General features: G+C 39.0%; 1 protein-coding gene across 2 annotated transcripts in view; it reads right to left on the reverse strand.

The window, feature by feature from the left end:
* Positions 1-466: 466 nt before the first annotated feature.
* Positions 467-23,275, reverse strand: part of LOC133513719 (leucine-rich repeat and fibronectin type-III domain-containing protein 2) — a 117,155-nt gene continuing 94,346 nt past the window's right edge. For both annotated transcript variants that reach the window (XM_061844748.1, XM_061844749.1), the window contains 2 exons: positions 10,290-11,686; positions 467-3,349 (listed from right to left, as the gene is read on the reverse strand). In XM_061844748.1, coding sequence (XP_061700732.1) covers positions 2,365-3,349; positions 10,290-11,665 — 2,361 coding nt within the window. In that variant the 5' untranslated portion in view covers positions 11,666-11,686 and the 3' untranslated portion in view covers positions 467-2,364. The remainder of the gene's footprint in view (positions 3,350-10,289; positions 11,687-23,275) is intronic.

Below are 23,275 nucleotides of genomic sequence, written 5' to 3' on the forward strand. Positions count from 1 at the left end.
GGTACGCCAGCCTTAATCAACAAGCTCTAATGAAGTTATATTTACGAGGAAATTATACTTTGTGCTGTTGTAAGAACCTTATGTGGGAGATTATGAATTAGGGTATTATTATGGGTCGTGGCAAGGAGGTACGTTTAATAAGTGGAGTGCTGAGATGACTTAGCAGCAACTGGCCTGAATACAGGAGCTAGACTTCAGAAAGGGAGTCCTTTGCAAAACATATAATATACATAATCAACATAATAATAAACACAGAGAGTGAGAGGGGAACCATCCAACACTAAGTATGTGAAATATATATGGAACGAATAATGTAATTCAAGGCATTTAGAATACCATGATGTTGCAGTAAAAACACAATAGCCATGGGATTTTATAAACATTTTATATTTTTTACCTTTTTAGCAAAAATGTTTTCACACATTTTTTTTGTTTTTTTAAGGTTTTTTTTTTTTAAATGTTTGATTCTTAGAATCATGACTAAGCCCTCACGCACACAACTGAATTGTTAGTTAGTGGCGTGAAAGGGGTTGTTACAAGATGACACAAATAGAACTAGTAAGTTAAATTGTCAATTCACAAAATACAAATGTATCAACATTGGTGTCACTTCTTGGGATACTGTAGTTGTCCTTTTGGTGAAACCATCTCAGTGGAGGCAACAGGTACCATAAGACACTGTAACATAATGTAGCCAAATGTATTTGTCTTGTCGCCAATAATTATTTATGTATTTATTTTGTTTTTTACCATTTGAGTGATTTTGTTTTTAATTGATCATCTAGTTTCTCACTTGTCTTGTTTCACTGAGCCAGCTAGAAATGATCAATAGTACACCACAGTAAAGCACCTTCACTGTTTACTTGCAGTGAAAATAAAAACACGACCAAATGACTTCCTCACTTTTACATTTCACCCAGTTATTTGTACAAAATATGCCAATATACAGAATGCTACTCCTAGGGATCAAAACAATTGAAACAAATGTATAAACACCCAACAGAATCAGATGCTGCAAAAAACATAGGATATTAAGAAAGGCATTGAAATGGGAAGTGGATACATCTCAGATTGTAATTCTGAATAGCCACAGATTACAAATACATGTAATTTACAGCTTTGAATGCAAGAAAATGAATGATAAATACTGTAGCTCAGCATGATAAATTAAGTCAAACAATGTATGACATCAACTCTTTCTTTGCCTTTTTTGTTTCACGTCATCTGGGCTTAGAGTTTTGAGAACCTTTGCCCATGATCATCAAGTTCTACATTTCTTTTAATTTTATTTTTGCTGCAGTTATTGTAATGCTCATTTTTAGCCTAGTTGGACTGCAATATCCCCATCTCCTCATGACCAAAAATAAACCATGTTTAAAACGATGTTGCTCTGATTTATCTGACCATTGTCACCAGCATTAATCATGGAATACAAAGTGAACACATGTCAACACAGATTAGATAAACATCTTTTGACCTGTTTTGTGCTACATTTCATTGAATTGTGGGCAAACAAGTTAATATCTGTCCTACTTTGACCAAATTATGACCTTGTCAATGAGAGTGCAGTTTCAGTTTAATTATGTATGTTCCCATAAAAACCCACAAACCACACATTACCAAAATTTAAAGCAAGATAGGTTTGATGTGTTTCAATCTTGTACTTGTTCTTGACAATGGGCCCATTTGGTAAATATTGTGCTTCGTTCATTATTGTATGTGACTAAAAATTGCACTGGGTGAACAAAATGTGGTATGAAATGTGTCTATGAAGGGTACCTTTTGTGATATCTTAATTTTGTTGGATAACAATAACAACCGAGTTGCACATCAGTCACTCAGTCTAACACTCAAAACAATAAATAGTATAAATGATAGAAAACTTTGATGAAAGTAAAATTTATATCACCCCCCCCTCCACCCCCCATTTGTGATCCTATGGTCCTGCAATCGACTGTGGCAGTAGTCTTATTTCACGCAGTGGGTCACACAAAAGTACATCCCATTCACCATAGCTGCAGCAAATCCACTTGGCAGTCAATTCATTTGATAAAGACCCAGTAAATCCATTCAGAATTTCTTCTCTCTTTTCCCTCTTTGCTTGTGATACTCTCAATGCAAAATAGAGGAAGGGTACTCCAGGTCATTGCTGTGCGATCCAAGACTCAGGAAAGGTGAAATATTTTGTATATACAGTCGAAGACTGTCTGAGCTCAAATATCTGTTGAAAAATAACATGGTTGGACTTGTTACACTCAAACACTGGCCCTGTGTGGAATATCCATCCATTCTGAGCTTATATTTCTTTAGTTTACGATCTAGGAAAAGTATACAGTGGCCCAGTATAATTTTCCCCAATAGAACTCAAACTGTGCTCTCCATCACCCACTCAGAGCCCTCAAAACCAGGCTTATCTTCCTCATTGTCATCATACTGTAGTAACATGCCATTAACTGACAAACTGCGTTTAGTCCAAATGTTACTGATCCTGCGAGGATAGCTGCCCCGGCACTGTGTCGCCCCCACGTGACCCATGTCAAAGGAATGGCTCCTTTTAGGTTTACCTTCCTGGGGTAGCCCTAGAAGACGGCCTAGCATGGTGGTGGACTCTGCTCTTCCGAGTAAAGGTTCTCTGTCGGATAGGGGTGCAGCAGCTCCTGTAATCATCGTAGTAGAAGCTGTGGAAGGGCCCGGTTGACGGTCCCTGGCTATCCCTCGAAGCTCCATTGTGGTGAAGGCTCCTAAAAGGTGGTCCAGGTTTGGTTGTGGTTTGTGGCTGTGCCTCTGCCTGTGGAACTTGCTGCTGGGCAGGGTGTTGCATTCAGCTCCTTGAATACTGTAGCAGTCACCAATCCTTCTTCCTGTTTGACTCTCCAGTGAGTTGGAGGAGGATGAAGATGAGGAGATACTGCTCTGAAGGGATCCACATTTAAATTCGACCATTTCCTCACGCATGACCACCACAGCTGATTTGACTTGTGGCGGGGCACCGTTGAACCTGTTCATACCCCCATTGGTCTGTGAGTAAGTATTACTTACAGTGGGTAACTTTATAGTCTGGATTCCACTGGTCACCTTATAGCGCACCATGAGGATAATGATAAACACAAGTAACGTCACCACAATGATCCCACCAATGACCAAGATCATGGTGCCACCCAAGAAACCACTGTGAAGAGACTGGCATTGCGGGTAGTCGTCAATGGTCACGAACTGGACACAACCTACAATGTTGGTGGCTGTGAGGGTGGTGGCACTGTCATCCCAGATGGCCAATACGCACAGATCGTACTGCATCCCTGGGACAAGATTGGTGACTATGAAGGCTCTGTTAGTCATGGGAATCATCCTATAAACACAAAGATGAAAAATAGAAACATTGTTAAAGTGCGGGTGACATCCCTATAAACATTCTAAAATAGATATTGTCATGAAAAATACATATAACAGTATTCACTTCAATGTCTATACAAAAAAAAAATGCATGCACAAATCATCCATGCACAAAGTTGCGCACTTGAGTGTCCCTCAATATTCAAGTGTTCGCCATATTAGTTGCATCATCTGTCCTTGATGTCATCGTCACTTCCGCCGTTGAAAATCCGCAGTGCCTGCTACTATGGAAGCTGAACAACAGAGATATTCGGATTTTTCCAACGCCCCTTCTGACACGGAGGCTCTTTTCGAAAAGGACAACACCAAACAACTGAGTGAAGTTACCGGGGCAATATTACACTATTGTTTCGAGCTGTATTAAGATGACATGCCATCACGGCCAAACAGCATCCCGTTCGATCCACTTCTGCGGCGGAGATGAGCCATCGCGGCTCATCACAGCCGGCCGGTGTGGCTTATGACGGAGCTTAGGGGTGTTGCTTTGTGTTCACAGTCGAGCCGGCGAGCTTCTTGCTCGCACGCGACTGAGTAATGCATTCTCGGCTGGGTTTTTCAGAGCCGCCCCCGTCGCAAAGCCCGACGCGCAGCCTTAGTGGAAGATGTGACCGCCAAAGTGAGCTGAGTTTCGATCCGCCGTGCTATATAAGGAGGGGGTGGAGCGGTGCTATGTTGCAGGCTGAGTGAGACATCGTTGGCTGGGCGACACATTTGATACGCGGATCTTTTGTTACGTTATGAGAGAGACCGATTACGTGGTCCGCCCCAAACTATTATTTTTTTTCATAGCTGTTTGCGCACATCAACACATTTCATATGCGGTTCTTTTGCTACGTTATGAGAGAGACCGATTACGTGGTCCGCCCCAAACTATTTTATTTAGTAGCTGTGTACACACCTACCTGTTATTTGGAACCCACAAAGCTCTCGTCCTTTGCACCCGTCCAATCCATTTTTCACAACGAACAGGGTCTCTTTCAAATTTATGAAGGGTAATTCCATTCTCCCAAGTGTTCAAGCAATGTCCAGCAATGCAACGAGCCGCCATTTTGGCTAACACGAAGGAACAACGAGCTACCTTCGGGGAGGTAAAACTAATAGAAACAAACGAGTCCACGAGGGGGCGCCACTGTCCTTTACATCACTTCCTGCTTCTTCTCGACAACAAATTCCTGAGAGGATTTTCATGGCGGGAGTTACAAAAAGCTGTGTACGTCAAAATCATGTTTTGTGGTGAAAAAACACATGGGACCATATTGGCGGCGGGTTTTTCATTAATAATATATCAAAAATCATCCGTTTGACGACACTTGAGCTTCAAAGATTGCGCAATAAAAGTAGTAATCGATGAGATACCTTAATTCAGTGGTTACCAAACTTTTCTTTGCAGTGCTCCCCCTTTTAAAGATGAAATTATTTTTGACTCCCACACACCCCAGACATATGCAGTTTTTTTCTGTAAATATGCATAGACTTAACTTGCAATAATCCATGATCACTTGTAACTTTTAAAAGTTAAAAATTAAACTGGAGAGTTTATCAAGCCACCAAGAATAAACAAAAAACAAAACTTATTTCCTGCTAAAATTTAATGCCTTCCATCATTTCATTTAATCTCAATTCAGTGGCTCGTGTGCTCAGTACTAAAATTAACTCCATCAACTGGCTGTAACTTAAGAATGAAAAGTGTTTGTGCCCCTCAAGTTTGAAAACCAATTGATTTATTGTACAGTAGAATGCGTGATACAAGAATCATGGTTTGGATACTTTGTTTGACATGATTTGCATATTCAATCAACAATAAATAGTATACCAAAAGCAGTTAAATAGAATGGAATAAACCAGGGTCACTGATGGCATAGTGGTACACTGGCCTGACTTTGGTGTGGATGGCATGGGTTTAGTTCCCACTCAGTGACTTTGTAGATGTAGCCCCATAACTCAGTGGTTGGTTAGAGCATTGGTTTAGTAAACCAGGAGTCGTGAGTTCGTATCTCACTGGGATCTCTACTCCCCAAGAGGGGTTGCGTCACGAAGGGCATCCGGCGTAAAAACCGTGCCAAACAAAATATGAGCGTTCATCTGAGATGTCACACAGTGGTGACCCCTAACGGGACAAGCCAAAAGAAACTTACTTACAGTGACAGTGTAGATGTGAGTGGGAATGCTTGACCATGTCTATATGTGCCCTGCAACTGACTGGTGACCAGTTCACGGTGAAGTCTGCCTTGCACCCAAAATGAGCAGGGATAGGCTCCAGCTCTAACCAGGATAAGCATTCTCCAAAATGGGTGGGTGGAATAAACTGGTGTTTGGTGGTTTTAAAAGTAGAATGATAATTATTCATGATGTATTTTTCATGACAAAATTCTATGGGACATTAAATTCTATTTCATTAAATACCAGTCTAGGAAATTAATTTCACATGGGGTTTATTACATTTTGCCACGAAGATGAATTACGTAGCTTTCAAATGCTCATAATCTAATATCGGGTTTTCGGTCAGAGGGATCTGGTTCCTCTTTTTGAGTACTAAAACAAAACCTCATATGATATGAGCATAAAGCGCCATAGTTTGTTTCATGAAGTTAGTTTATAGGAAGCATATCACTTTTTAGTAGCACAAAATTAGGTAATTTAATATTTATTATTTATTTATTTTATTTAATATTCAGTCAAAAAGACAGGTTTGACTGTTGTCAGATGGTTGTAGTGGTGAAAAATTGCAGTCAAATAGCCTTGTAAATGTCCACAATCGACGCCACCCTGTTAAGATTTCTTCTGACAGATTTTTTTTTTTTTTTTTGCCAAACCAAGTTACAGGCAATTGCAATTATAAGGCAACGATTTAAAACATAGAGCACATGTCAAGATGTGTTAAGGCTGTCATTTCATATCCAGAAAATATAAGGTTTCAGCATCCGTCCATCTCACTGATGAAGAACCAGCCACTTCTTGGTTAAGCTTGAACTTGAAGAAGTGAGAGCTTGTAGGAAATTTAGAATCATTTACCACCAGCAAAGTCAAGATGAACAAATTTTTCCATCCATCGCTCCATCTATCCATTATCCACCCGTCGTCCCCTGTACCACTTATCCCCAGTCGTCGTGGGTCAGTTGACTTTTCAATACAACTAAACATTCATTTTCTGTACTGCTTATCCTCACCAGGGTCACGAGCATGCTGGAGCCTGTCTCAGCTATCTTTGGGGTAGACACTGAACTGGTCACCAGCCAGTTGTGGGGCACATAGAAACAACCATTCACACTCACATTCACTATCTATGTGCAATTTAGAGTCTTCAATCAACGTACCACATACGTTTTCAAGATGTGAGAGCAAACCGGAGTACCCTGAGGATAAACATGTAGGCACGGAGAGAACATGCAAACTCCAAACAGGCGGGGCTATGATTTGAACTCCGGTTCTCAGAATTATGAGGCAGATGTCCTACTCAGTCTCCACCATGCCGCTACAGCTAAACAACAATCATAATTATAAAAAAAAATGGAAAAATATTTTCTCTGTGAAAAAGGAAACCCTTGCTTTTTTTTATTCGTGGGGAACCGTAACCTTTGCCAGTCGAGTGAGGCTTTCAAAAATAATATGCTGTATGCAGGATGATCAGTGATCAACCTTGTTTCCCCTTGGCGTGCGCTTAGATGACCACAATGTTGTTGGAGCTTGAATATATTCGTAAAGGTCAAGGTTGTTCAAAATTATGTAAAGTGTCAGTTACACTAAACTCATCTTGGATTCATTTAATAATTTTAGTCTTAATCTTAGTTCCATTTGACCTAAAAGATTGTTTTTCCACATTCCGAGGGTCTCTTAGGTGTTTTAAAAAAAATCCTAGATCACTGAAGGTTTGCAGTTAATGCTATCTAGAACTTTTTTTTTGTCTTCACCAAGGATCTCTGTGGCTCAACTAGACTGATTGCTGTAACAGTTGATTTAGAAAGAAATAGTATTTTGCAACTATTTTCTGCCAGATTGTGCGTGGTTATCCTAAATTACAAAGGTGTCTGATGAAAATTTAGTTTTGTTCAGATCTGTGCTTTGGTGAAATCCTGTTTCTTTAGCTTTCCAGTCAGTTCTTCTGACTTCAGGTTTTGCAGCTATGGCTCTATAAATGGGAAATATTGTACTACTTCATCTCTATTCATAGCTTTTATCCTTCTCTCTCTTCTTTTATCCTACTCACTCCAACACACATAACATTGCAACTGCAGTTCATTAATCGTTATTAATTGGCTTTTCCCGTAATTAAGTAGACACATTTCTTTTTTACATGAAAGAACTCTTGCAATCTTTTCCTGCCCCCACAAGGCTATGATTGATATTCAATCCTGTGATTGCAAGACTGTAGACACTACCCTGACAAACTGTACGACCAACTAAGGAGCACATTAGGCTTTCGTGCATTACCAAAAATGTGGCATGAAAATTCATTAGTAAAACAATTATGAAACTTTTCTGTCATGTCCAACAGTGTGTTTTTTTAAAAATATATATTTTCCATGATTTTTATGCAAACACAATGTGTACATATCAGTCGGCATGTAAGGAAACTAGCCCCATCAAAGAAATAAACGACATAACATTTCGGCAATGTTAAAGTTTCACTTGTCCGGCTACCAGTACCATCATTTTCCTGATGATGATTTTGCATCCATTTTCTGTGCTGCTTATCCTCACTCGGGTCACTGGCGTATTAAGGGGACATATTATAAAAAACAATAACAAAAAACAAAATTATTTATTTAACAAAAAATATGGTTAAGAGGTGTAGTCACTGACTTTGTAATAGTGACGACAGGTATCCTGAAAGGCTAGTTGGTGGAGTTCGATTTGTACCCTTTCCAAAACCGAAGACCCAGTACGAAAAATGCCTTCGATGGATCAAACTTTGTGGAAGACCGCATCATCAACTAAATCCATCTAATATCAACCGGAACACATATGTTTGCACAAAGGTATGCCCTATATTTGATTTTCAATACATGTCTCGTATAAATGAATTTGAAGTTCTTCGCTAGCATAACACTGCTGCGTGTGAACGATTGACACACGTATTCTTTGTTGAGCGATATTTAGCGATGATCGGACTGGACAAACGTATTGATTTCTTGCTGGCTCGCGGCCAGAAGCTTAACCAGACTATGTTTGCACGAAGATATGCCCTAAATTTGATTTTTAATACACGTCTCGTATAAATGAATGAGACGTTCTTCGCTAGCATAACACTGCTACGTGTGAACGATTGACACACTTATTCTTTGTTGAGCGATATTTAGCGATGATCGGACTGCACAAACGTATTGATTTCTTGCTGGCTCGCGGCCAGAAGCTTAACCAGACGGTGTTTGCACGAAGATATGCCCTAAATTTGATTTTTAATACACGTCTCGTATAAATGAATGAGAGGTTCTCTGCTAGCATAACATTGCTACGTGTGAATGATTGAATGAAATCAGAAGCTTGGCGTCTCTCTCAGTTCAGAATGTATTGTATTTAGAATCTATAATATATCGTTGATTTGAATGAAATCAGAAGCATAGAGTCTGTCTCAGTTCAGAATGTATTGTATTGTATTTGCCATTTTTACTGTTTGTCTTACGTGAGCGCACGTGGCGTGACGTCACTTCAGGAGGCGTGGTTAAGTGCCCTGTACGGAGGGGCCAATTACAGGCCCCATTTACAGCAAAAAAACAAACAAACAAAACAAAACATTAACACTTACTTTTAGCCTGATAGACAATGATTAGAACTTAGGAAGAAACCAAAGCATACTTAGAAAACAACCTACAAAGATGAGTGGAACATGCAAACAACACACAGGAAGGCGGGAACCCAAAATTGAAATATGCATTGTGACAATTAGCAATTCAAAGAAGAATGGACTAAAAAATGTGCATTCATTCACCAGCTAATCAGCAAAAGACCTGTGCTTAGTTTGCCAAGAGACTATAATGGTGAAGAGCATTTTTATTTTGAAATGCCAATATGAGATGAAGACATGATGAGATAATTGTCAAAATACATAACTTCAAAATTCGGTAGTAAAAACAAAACAAAAAAAAAACACAAGAAATGCACTAAAATTGTTACACTAAGATGTGAATGGGATTCTATGACATACCAAAATAAAACAAAACAAAAAAAAGAAAAACAACAGTGTGTACACCTAAGAATGGCATTGATTTTGAGAAAGTGCAAGTAATGTTATTTAGATGCATAAATAGTCAAGGAATGCACTTTTTTTAATTTTCACATGTATATTAGTTTTTGAATTCCTGAGATGATTTATTTAATTTACCTCTGGGCAGAAATACATTTGTCTTTTTTTCCCTCATGGTTTGTTGTGTTTGTAATAAAAAGAAAAGTGTTCATAACCAACTCTTGATATAGAATATTTAGATACTCTGACCATTTTTAATGGACAAAAAATAATGTATCCGACAAAACCCAGAGAAAGAAATGTGATCTCGGTTTTCTATTTTCCAGCTAAAATATTGTTGCTTAATTTTCTAGCTTTTCTTGTCTCGTTTGTGAAAAAAAATATTTAAGAGCGTGCAAAGATCTCCAAAAACAGTCTCCATGTTAATGTTAAAAGGAGCATTAAAGTGGAATTTTGTAATCCTTCCTTGTTTGATTTTTAATTGATGGCTTTCGAGCAAATTAGGCTAAAGTGGAAAAATTAACAATTTAGAAGAATAATGAAGAAAAACACTGAACAAAATTGAGAGCTCAAGTACCAATCCAGCAACAAATTTTAAACTGAGACTGAAAAATATTTTATGCCAAAGTAAAATCTACTTTAAGTCTATGCCATTTGGTAATTTGACAACAAATGTTCTGAAATCATCTACCGTAATTGTATTAATAATTCTTACCTGTAAATGAGAACTTCATCCTCAGAGCAATTGTACTGAAGCTGATACATTTTGACTTTTGGAGTTGAATTGCCAACAGTCCACTTAATCATGGCTGAAGCTGCAGACACTTCCGACACAGATACCACATTCTCAGGCAGAGTTTTTGGCTCTCCTTTACTGATCTTGGTTGAGCTAGTTATGTCTGAAAGACCAGACTTGGACTGGGTGGTGCGGTTTGTACCATTTGTAAGGTGAGGGAGCTGAATGATTGACAACTCTATGGAAGCTGTGGATTCCCCAGCAGCATTTGCAGCTATGCATGTAAAGGTTCCATAATCCTTGGAGGTTGTGATTGTAATATCAAGGGTGCCATTTTCATATAAAGTGGCTCTCGAGGAATTGCTGATCAGTCGGTCATCAGGAGCAACCCAGTGCACAGTTGGCATTGGATCACCAACTGCCTTGCAACGCAGACTAGCAGTTTGGCCTTCTAGCACAAGCAATTTGTGTGTATGCTGTGTGATGAGGGGAGGCTCACAAACAAATTCCTCTTCTCGGACCGACCAAAAGTAGCGTCCCTTCACACTTGTAGGAGAAGCACAAGTTTCCATGTCATCCTCTCGTTCGAGCCTTCGAAGCCAAAGCACCTCACAGTTGCAGTGCAATGGATTTCCACCAAAGCTTAGAGATAATGGAGGTATGTATGGAGTACTCATGCCAATGCTGCTTTGGGAACGTGCAAAGATGGGATCCGGTGGTAGCTTCTGCAGACGATTGGAAGTAAGGTCCAAACGAGCCAGTTTTTCCAGATCAGTAAAAGTCCCCTCGGCAATGAAAGAGATGAGATTATGGTCCAGACTCATCTGATGGAGGTTGACCATCTTGCGGATCGCCTCCCAAGGCACACTGCGTAGATTGTTATATGACAAATCCAAATCCTCCAGTGTCAGCAAGAGGTCATCAAAGGCCTCTTTGGAGATGCGACTTAGCTGATTGTTGTTGAGGATCAGGTGCTGCAAGTTAATCAGACCTCGGAGGTCATCCGGCCCAAGCTCAGTCAATCTGTTGGTGTCAAGGTGAAGGGATCTCAGGGTCTCAAGGTCTATAAAAGAGAAAGGCTGGATAGCGCTGATGGTGTTGCGGGACAAGGTGAGGTCCACCAGACCTGTCATGTTGGCAAAGTCCTGATTGGTTATCTTGAGGATAAAGTTGCCACCCAATCGGAGCTCCACAGTGTGCCGATCAATGTCCGGTGGGACAAAGAGGAGCCCTTTGGAGGGGCAAAGCGTCCCCAGAGATTCTGAGAGGTTCTGGCACATACAGTATTTCGGACATGCATGGACCATTGTAAGTGTAAATCCCAGAAGAAGGAGACTGATGACCACTTTGTCCATGTTAGTTCACACAAAGGCCACCTGCAGAAATGACAATGAAAAAAGTATTAATTTGGTCCTTTATGGTAGTAAACCTGTAGGATAGCTATTTCTGATTCCATTATGTTCGGTTCGTGACAACAATAACAAATTTCTACACATTTCTAATTAATCAACTTTCTTCAAAGATTTGCATCCACTGGCATTTGCAATGCAATGAAGGCGTTGAAAATTACCTGAGGATAGTTTGAATGAATCTCAAGCGCAATCATAGAAATGCTTAAAACTGTAGATGTTCTTAAAGCTCTAATGATTTATGCTGTGGAAATAAATTGGTTGCGCACGTAACCAATGATTACTATTCGCTGACATGATGTTTGCTATAATACCTATATAAGCTATAAATTGTCATCTAGCTAGGTATCTAAATGTACTCTAATTGAAACGACTGTATGGAGGTACAGAAGAGAAAAAAATGTGAAGCTACATGTTGACATGTCTTAGTTTTCTTCCCACGTGGTTTTTCCCAATATTTGCATAATTGATACTTAATCCACTTGAAAGTGATTCCAATTATTTCCTCAATCAGGGACCTCCTCAATAAGTCACAATGAAGCATGTTTATATTATAAAGTTCTACTGGATTACTAATGATGCATAACTTCACTTCATCAATAATAATAATCACATGTGGGGAATCCAGTAATAGAAGGATGTAAAAGAGATGTCGGGCATTATCCAAACCATATTATTCATAAAATGAGACAATTTTTTTTATTTATTAGCAAATCAATATTATGAAGGGTTATGAAGACAGAAATATAATAAAAAATAGGTAAATAAAAATCACCAGGCCATATTTACATATTACACTAACAGCAATAATCCCATGTAGAAAGTTATGTTGGCAGCAAAATTACTCCAACTTCCATATTTTGTGCTCAGCAATTGTGTGTGTGATCATGTTATGTTTAATAATAGTCAAAAAAAAAAAACAGCAGGACTGAAAAAATTGAAAAAAAAATTTGAAGCGCACATATCTGACCCCTTCATTTTTTGTTCTTCACTAGAGATTAGATTACAAAACTCCTTCAATACCAAAAACTCCAGTCAAATAAAAAAATCAAATGAGCAAAATAACTTTTGCAAAAATATGTCATTCATGATAGGCATGCAACTGTAAAGGAAATATAAAAATAATGAAACACATTACAAATGGTTAGTACTAGCCTTTTTAAAAGCATTTCAAAAAATTAGTATGAATCTTTAAAGAGTTTCCATTAAAATTTGAATCAAATGGAGCATAGTCCGACTGAGAGAACGATATGACCTTTCCACAATCACCATGGATGGTGTTTAAGGTCTGCATCCATTTACTAGTGTCCTTTTCTGGAGCTCAAAGGCCATCTACAATGGTCAAGGCAAAGGTCGAGCATTCTGCCTAAATACAAATGGGCCGGCCAGACAGTGCAGTAAAAGAAAAGACATACTGTAACAAAGACAGGCTGTGATTTGTGCACTGGTTCACTTGTAAATTTCCTCCTTGACTCTTAAATATGGTTATATGTTCTCTCACTGGACGAACAGTACTATAATACTATTCAATGAACATATGTATTTACTAAGTTGGATTGAGCAATTGTTTTGCTATGCTGTCATGTACTAACCAACGTCGTAATCTTGTTCTTTTGTCTTCTGTCCTTTAAGATCTGGACAGTGTTTTGGTTGGTCCTACATTACATATCCTAGTTTACAAATGGGTTTACAAATGCTAGTTTAAATACACAAATGTGAGCAAAGAACGGTGTGTAATTTGTATAAATCTTTTGTTATAGCATGCAATCTACTGAACACTTCAAAATATTGACAATATTTAATGCCATGATTACTTCAAATGGAGCAAAGTGAAAACCAACAGTCTAGGATATGCATTATTTGCAAATAGAAATTGTACAAACCCACAGAGGTTGTTTATACATTGGGGGCCTGATTTGCAAAGATCCCAAATAGAAGGTACTAAATTGCGTGTTCACGTCAACAGATTGCACGAGATCTTGGTGGGCGTGTTGTGTGTGCTCTAAATTGCGTGGTCACTCACTCTAACAGATTGTGTGCTCTGTGGGCAATGTGTAAATGTGGCAGAGCCTGCAATATTTAAAAGGTTTTGTGCTTTAAGTAGCTGTGATTGCAAAAAGTTGGGCGTGAAATTGTATTTGACATGGTTGCACTGGGAATGTTAGGGGAAGAAGCAAAAAAATATTTTAAGGTCAGAGAAAACAAATGATGCCACCAATAATTTTGGGGAATCAACCAGCCACATGAAAACCACATAATTGATTCAACTCATGTCAAATGTGTGCGGATTTAATGTACTGTGTCTGCCCTACATGCTTAACAATGTATTTGAATGTTTTCTAATTTTTTCTTTCTGTCATTTCAAAATATGTCTGTTAGTGGAAAAGTTCTTTCTGGCACCTCTCATTTTGCATGCACTACCCTGGCAGAATTGCACCTGCTTTCCAAAGTCAGCCATCGCAATTCATCTCAGGCTTGATAAAAGAACATTGCGTGTGCTGAATTCATCAGCTTGCATCTCCCGTACTCCTCGTACAATGTGAAAAATGAAGTGTGCGGCAATATTACCCGTTTGGCAGACGTCTTGAGTAAATCAGGCCCTCAATTTCATGGCTCTTTGTGTCCATCCAGAGCAATAAATAGAGCTAATGACATGGCAAAGTTACACTGTCACTTGGATAACTGCAACCATCAGGCAGACTAAGGCTCATAAAATGCAGCTGCTTTTGTGCATCTCAAAACTTCACCACTGGGACACTGGAATCAAAGAGTGCTGAAATACTAAACATCACACATCTCTGTGGATATTGTGCAAAACCATCATTTTCAGCTATTTATTGTTTTTACCACTCATTTGATTGCAATGTCTGTGAATGCAAAAGTTGTACTGAGATTCTTGACAATGAGCTTCATGAAACATGACAAGTCACTCTCTCATTATACACTTTTGTATTGAGTGCTTGACTTTTTTTCGCTGCCTTCTCGTGATCTTGTTGGTGCATCGCATGGTGGTGACCCCCAATCATCGTGTGAATGGGTCAAGGTAAAAAGCTTTTCGAGGGAATGCTACAGTCTGAGGTTTTTCATTTTCCACTACTGAACTGAGAAACTAGATGACTCTGATACGTTTTTATTATCCATTTCCCAAAATGGGTAGAATCGAAAGTATTCATTGAACTTATTCAATGAATGCTATCAACCTCCGATGGAAATTAATTCATCGACATGGCCAGTTCGTCAAGAAATTTGTCATCTTTATAGGGTAGATGTGACAGTATAACTTCATACAGTCAAATATCATTCATGACAGAAGCTCACTTTCTTTTGATTGACTGAATTATATATATATATACTCATTGATGTACTGTTCTGTTAACATTTTGGAGCTAACCAACCGATGTTGTATATGTTCCAAAGATTGCCGATTACTCACTGAACTTTCTGTAGACCAAGTGCAGACTTTATTGGAAAAAAACGCTTTATCATCATATTATTGACAATAAATGTATGGTGAACCGGGTATGAGTTGAGGTGGCAAAACTGGACAAATTACTGCAATTTATGCTAAATCGTGCTAACTGAAAAATATCAATGCAACTTCTATTCACAATAAAATATCAATGCAATGATTCGATGACATTCTGAGAAGATGAGAGGAATATGAAAATAAATTGCAGCTTGTTAATACCCACTTCAAGAGGTAAATTATGAGTAGCAGTGCACATGTGCCCTTGTTTGGACAAGGAGCTTCCTGTCTGCTAAAACCCTTTAAAACAAATATACACACTCATACAGTGATAGTTTTAGAAAGATAGATTTTTGTTTCTGATGATATATCAGTCAAAACCGTTTTGTGGTGTTTTAAAAAAAATATTCATTCAAAGATTCAAGAAATATACAATACTGTTTTATTTCTCCTGAAAAATAAAATGGAGACCCGACATTCACGATTGTTATTGGACAGAAATAAAATCACAGCTTACATAAGTTTATTTCACTCAGGAAAAGGGAAAAAAACAACAACTACATACCATTAATCCACAAAGGGGAATTTCTCTTTTTCAAAAGCACAATGTGGTCAATATATTGCAAAAAAATAAAATAAAAAATCAGGCCTGAAAAGCTACATTAACCTCTGTGAAACAACAACCCAAGTGTTCTTTATATCATGTTCACCATGTGGGAAAGAAGATGTTCTTTGAGAGCTTCCTCATCCTTCAGTGGCAACAACAACTTGATAAATTATTACAAAGCTTCAAATGGAAAATAAAATCCTTTTGCTGTATTTTGTGCCATTTGTTTTTGCTTATGTTGCTATTTTGGCAAAGTCAAGAATCTTTCACCACACTAAGGTAAAAAGTGAAATACACCTAAAAAGTCTAAAGACGAGTATGAGCACTGACTGCACTGCACCAGACTTTCATCTCTTTTTGTGCCGCTAAGGCTTTAATAACCTGTCACAATCCAACAGCTTGGTGAAACTTCTTGTGCAGTGAGACTGCTACTTCTGTCTTGTTGTGCTTTATGTGAGCATTGATACTCAAAATTTTAACTTACTCGGTAGCTAATATGCAGCGGCACAGTTACATCATTTGCTTCACTGTGCATAGGCAAAAAAACAAAACAAAATAAACCTCCATGTTAGGTTGACTGAGGACTCTAAATTGTCATTAGGTGTGAAAGTGATTGTGGTTGATATTTTTTATGTCTGTGTAGAATATGCCCTATGATTGCCCAGCAGTGTCATGGTCCTGCCGGTCCAGCCCTGCCTGTGCGGGTTCCTGTGCGGCCGCGCTGATTGGGAGGAGCACACCTGCGCCTCATGCTGGGCGATACGCCTCGGTGTATATAGGACCCTGGGGACAACTGGTCCTTCGCCAGATCGTTGCAACTCATGCCCCGTTCTTGCACTCCCGTATCTCTGATCGAGAACCCGTGTGTACCGACCTCCGCCTGTTCTCCGACCGACCCCGTAAGCCTGACTCCTTTGACACTCCTGCCTTCTTTGATCGATCTCCCGTGTACCGACTCCTGCCAGCCCGCGAACCTGGTCTCTACGACCGACGTCCTGACTACTGCTGCTGCACCTGATTGTCTACCTGATTCCCGAGCTTGGAACAAGAAACGTTTTTCCCGAATTACCTCGGCGTATCCCGAGTCCTGCATTTGGGTCCTCCATCCGTCTCGATGGGTCGTGACAAGCGGTAGTCCAAGGTATACCCCACCTCTCGCCGGAAGTCAGCTGGGATAGGCTACAGCAGTCCCGTTTGTTTAGCATGATAAAAAAGTATAAAGAAACCACTGCTATACTCACCAATCAATTCAGACTGAATATTGTTAACAAGCCATTCTAATTGGACATTTGGTGTTTTCTTTGTTTGCAGGCTCCAAATTATTGGACATGTGAGCTGCTGATTGGTACACACACACACACGCACGCACGCACGGACACACACAATCACATGCTGACACACACACAAAAAGTATGATTCATGAATATTTGACAAGACAAACATAACTGATGAAGTTGAAGTTTTTTAATTTTTTAAATCAAATATAACTTCATTTTGATTTGTTGTCCTGCCCAGTGTTGTGGCTGCTTTTGCCCTCTGTCCATTTTTTGGGTGGATAAGAATTCTACAGTGAATTAAAAAACAAATCCTTCTCTTATTTGCTACTGGTACTTGTATGTGTTTGTGTTATTGCTTCATAAATAATGCCTGGGATACTCTGGCTTTATATGAAAACAATAAAAAGTTAGTATGATATTAATTTAGGTTGATGGCAACATGAGGTAATAATGCACCCATCAAATCGAAACAGCTTGTGTAATATGAGCATAATTTGCATTCTGCAGAAAGACACAAGTGGAAGTGTGCAGTATCTATCATCTACTAAACACCAGGTCGCAGTAATTTTGAATGATACCAAAGATTGAGCTAACAGAATCATTGTGACATGAATCCTCCAGATGGACAAACAGACTGTGAGTGGAGTTTAATTTTGTTCAGATACTTTCAGGATGCTGCTGAACCATCTGAGGGCTGCATAGGAAGGAATAGAGTGGTACAGTATCTGTCAGTGGGCCACCATCCATTCAGTCATGATAGTCATTTTTTTCTTTAAATACAGTGGAAACTCAATTTATGAAAGCTTTTTTTTAACATCCTTGCAGAATGATTATTCTTATTCTCACATGGCCTTAATAAAAAGTAGGAAAAGTTTAAGTACTCCAGAATGTGCAAATACTATGATGAAGCTTTCAAAAGTGTCCCGGCCCAAGTCAAGTTTTGATCCGATTATTATTTTGATCCTCAGTTTACCCGATCATGCAAAATGATACATAAATAATTGTAAATTACACATATTTTATAAATAATTGTAATATATTATTGTTAATAAATCTAACATGTTCAGATTCTTTTTAGCAATTTTAGTAATATTCTTTCTGCTCTGAGGGAAACAATTAAGTGCTGTGGTTCAGCTTTGGCTCTACTCAGTAAATGAATGTGCAAATGATAACATATGAAACTGTTTCAAAATGATATCGTTCTGGATAGAAAATGCTGAATGGTGGAGATTAATCCAGTTTGGGATGATTACTTTTCTTAATGATGGGTTGCTGACATCACTGGAGACAAGAAATGAAATGCATGCTTATCTGTCCTGTGTTTTACTTCAGTTCAGTAAACAAGCCATTATTATGCCAAAAATCCATTCGCCACAAACAAATTGTCTTTGAATCAACTTTTAAAGAGAACAATAAAATGACATGAACGACCCTAATTTGACACAAAATACACAAGTTTTGCCCAAAAATTATATAGCAATTAAATGTTTACATCTGACACATTACAAAGACTTCATCCTTGCATGTTCCTCATTACTTATCGTTTGTTTTTATTTTGGGGGAAAACTGTCAATTGATTACTAAATGAAATCAACCACTGCTGTCATGTAAAGCGTTACGCAAGACATAAAACACTGTCTTGTTTACCTCTCAAATTACAAGATTATTGCAGTTAAACAGCTGGATAGGTAGCGGAAGAATTAAGCATAGTACCATATTCTGTTCATCACCAAAAATACAAAGTTACCTTAAATGTAGAATTTGTATTTAAGAAAAAAAAATCACGTTTCTTTATTTTTATTTTTTGTCATATTTCTGTCAGAAATTAAAAAAACACACACACTAAAACACACAGCACAGGTCTGCTGAGCTGCACTGATGGCTGACCTTTAAAACTCATTTACTGTAAGTGATTTGGTCAAACTACACACTTTAATTTATGAGTCGATCGTACATCTTTATTCTGTATATGCCCACTTTCAATGAACTCTCATTTTGGAGCATCCCCAACTGTACATGATTCCACCTATGGTTATTTAGGAATTGTTGAAGACATTGCTTAATCTTTAAGATTAGATTTGTAGTGAGGTGCAAGAGCATATTCACCTCTCTTTGGAGAGTGAGGTTATTTGGAGTTACACCATGCATCATGGCTGGGCCTCTCCATTCACCTCAGAATTAGATGGGCACGACTGCTCAAAAGATTGTAGTTGGAACACCCGGCAGATTAAAACAATGTATCTCACTGTTTCTGTCCTCAGTGAATCCGCACTTAATAGTTTCACTTTTTTCTACATTGTAATTAACTTTTGGATGAGTTAATATTATGTATAAATCTATATTTAATGTACAAGATTCCACTATAATAAAATTAAACGTGTATTACTCATACACAGTAACGGTGTAAATCAGTGGCTCTCAACTGTTGTCACATTCCAACGTGCATTTTGCTGTTTTTTCGTTTTTAAGTTAAGACCAGTAAAGAAAATGTATGGTTAAAAAATAGCATTATAAACACGTTAATCATAGCTTTAAACATAAATATATATCCATTGTAGCGGCTGCATGTTCGATGTACCTTTTAGAGCTCCCCATTAAAGGGATGCTACGCTCATTTCTTACCTCGACAAAATGCCAATTATCTTGTTAATCCATGATAAATATAAGCGTATCCAGAAAAATTCAAGTAAAAAAATTGCAAACAATAACTTTAATGCACTCTTTTATCCAAGTAATCACATTTTTGTATGATCGGCGCCACTTTGACTATTTTTACGAGATCACATAACTTCAAAAATAGGAAGTGACGTATCATATGCGTAAACAAAGGCTTGGTTACAGATCAATTCCGATATAATCAGAGCGCTGATTTCTCTGATTTATCCTCATCTGATGAAGGAATAGCAGTATCGGTTTATTGGGAAAACGGTGGGATACGTCCATACATGTTTGAACCTGTGACTGTTTCAGCCAACAAGGTGGCCGGGTCCAAGTCATAATGAAGTAATCTTTGGCTTGGTGGAAGTCGGGAGTGTTGACATGATGATGGTGAAGGCATAAAAAAATTCAGTATTGAGCAACTTATTTATGTGTGACATGTTGAACCACTTCTAGCTTCATAGCTTGCCCTGCGTCGCTTTGTACTTGAACTACTACTATTACAAGCACAACTGGCATCCCTGACTTGTGTGCTTCCAGGCAGTAGTGGCTGTTGTGTCCCTTTGTCCTGCTCAGCAAATCGATCAATAGTTTAAGTTGTTTTGACGCGGTTCTTTTATGATGCGTAATTCTGGAATTTTCTAAGGAGTGACTATATAAGGACGAGAAATACCCTCAACGGGGCATATTCACACCGCACCGCTAATTTGTTTTTGAAAAGACGCAGGAAGTGACGTACAGGGCAGTAGCGTACTCAAGCGGTCGGTTTATACTACTTTTACCTGCTGTAAGGTAGCTCGTTGTTCCTTTGTGTTAGCCAAAATGCCGGCTTTTTGTATTGATGGATATTGCTCGAACACTCGGGAGGATGGATTCGTTCTTCATACTTTTCCAAAAGACCTGGTTAGTCGTGAAAAATGGATTGCACAGGTGCAAAGGACGAGAGCTTCGCGGGTTCCAAATGACAGGTTGGTGTGTATACAGCTACTAAAAAAAAAATAGTTGTGGGGGGGCGTAATCCGTAAGTCAGTGGTGCTAAATGTGTTGATGTGCCTCCCCGGACAAAGCCAGGATCGGCGGATGCGGTGCCCCCGGGGTGGTTCGTCGCGGCGCAGTGGACCACCTCTGCTGCGGAGGCCGATCGGACGGAGAGGCGGTTTGGCTGCGGCGTCGTCGTTCCTCGCGGGCGGCGTTGTTTATCCCCACTGCGGAGGTGGATGGGACAGGAAGGCAGTTTGGCTGCGGAGTCATCATTGCTCATGAGCAGCCATGTTTATCACGGCCACGGAGGTGGATCGGACGGGGAGGCAGTTTGGCAATGGCGTCGTCGTCGCTCGCAGGCGGCGCTGCAGTTGTTCATCGCCGCCGCGGTGGTGGATCGGGCGGGGAGGTGGTTTGGCTGCATGCGGTTTGGCCGTGATGCACATACAATCTTAATATGGCTCGAAACATAGGGTAATACTGTCACTTCACTCGGTTGCGAGATGTTCTCTTCTTTGGAAAGAGCTTCTGTGTCAGAAGGGGCAGGTTCGTCTCCCATACTAGGTGGCACAGCATGTTTTCAATAGCGAATGTCCCAGTGTGATATCGCGGACAGAAGATGCAGCCAATATGGCTACAACTTGAAAGTCGAATGAGACTTCCGCAACTTTGCGCAAGGATGACGCTCTCTCCGCTCCTATTTATTTTTTCGTATAGACATTGAAGTGAATAATGTTAAATGTATTTTTCATTACAATATCTATTTTAGAATGTTTATATGCATGACACTTGACCTTTAAATTTTGTATATCTTCACGCTGATCTCTCTTTTCTAGTCCCTTCCGTATATATACAAAATGCTGCATGTGAACTTTGTATTGTACAGACGTTTATTGAATATGAAGACCGGTAATAAAATGACAAGCCAGCCAAGATAATTGGCTGTTTTTTGTTTTTTGTTTTGCATTTTACACTGAGTTTCAGCATCAATCATGTGTGCTATGATGAACTTGCTTTAATAAAAAATACAATGCTGTGTAGGAGGAAAAATTCCTTTATTATGCACTGTATTGGTCAAGGGGCTCAATACTTACACGTTCAGTGTAAAGGTGAAATGTTACATTTCTGCCACCGTGGAAACTTCATTCCATCTGTCATGAGAGTTGTTGACAGGGGTGAGAGGGTGGTTTTCATGTGACTTCGTACATCATAAATTATTGACATTTGAGAAGCTTAACTTGGATTATATTTATAACACAGTGGAACCTCGATAAAACGGATGCTGGCATAACGGCCATCGATAAAACAGACTATTAAGAATGAACAATTTATCAAAAAATAGTTTCCATTTGGAAGTTAAACCGACACTGACAAAGTGTGTAATTTGCAGAACTGTCTGCTGTTTATATTGGCATTGTGGCACAATGAGGGCAGAGAATGGGGCTGATGTATTTCCAGGTCACAGACACTGAAAATAACAAACAAACAAACAACACAAAAGATCAAATTCTGAAAGATGTGCATCCCATGTCTAAGTGGTGGCCATATTCAATAGAGGCCATTGATGTGGCGGCCATGTCTTGATGGACATATTTATTGTAAATTGTACATACACTTGCAGTACAGAGAGAAATAGAGAGAGAGAGTAACAATGCGGGAGTGTTAACTCTTTGGAACTAGGAAGCACAGTGCTTCAGAGTAACTGACAATCTGCTGTATTGTGTGACTGCTGACCCCTATCAGTTCATTCTATCGAGGGCCCACTGTAATGAGAAAATAGAAAAGTGCCCACATTTTCCCATTTTGTTTGCAATGAGCTTGCTGGCATGAACGATGTATTATTTTTTTTTGGGCTTTTGTGTCAAAAGCATAATCTAATTACTTATGCTTTCCTGACATTTTTTAACTCCATCAAAATTTGACAGCTTCATCATTTAGTATTGTGTTTGTTCATTACAGTGATGGGTTGAATGTGAGAATAAGTTATAATTTTCTCCTAAAATGTGACTCTACTACTTTAACACTCTTTACTCATTAAAGGTTTGTTCCTGATATTTCTACACCTCCCGATTCTGAAATGATGGCTATGGCCGCTGGCCTTCCTTGGCAAAAATGTTAAGGGTTAATTATTAATTTTCTAATAGTAGAACATTCCCAGCGGGAATGAGGACAGGTATGACATTGTATGTGGCTTAATTTAGTGTAAGTGTAGGGTTTTGTGATATTTTCAAGTGACTCTGCTAGGGCAACGGATACATATAATAGGATTGATGCAGCCAGCCAGTCTGGCATTCCTCCTCTTCCATTATTAGCAAAGCCTCGATCAATGGGTGGTTCATGATGCCTCACCCTCCCATGGGGAGCCAAACACAGAGACGATTACAGTTATTAGTGAGGATGACCCTTTCCCCTGAGTCACATAAGGAATTAATTGTGCAATGAAAAATACTCATCTTCTCTCTCACCTAAACTCACAACCCCAAGTCAAAGATTAAGTTAAGACACTGAAAAGAGGAACCTGGGTGATATTTCCATCAAGAAGGGAGTACATTCTAGTTGTCAAGAGG

This window comes from Syngnathoides biaculeatus, chromosome 15 (assembly GCF_019802595.1).
Source record: "Syngnathoides biaculeatus isolate LvHL_M chromosome 15, ASM1980259v1, whole genome shotgun sequence".
Lineage (NCBI taxonomy): Eukaryota > Metazoa > Chordata > Actinopteri > Syngnathiformes > Syngnathidae > Syngnathoides > Syngnathoides biaculeatus.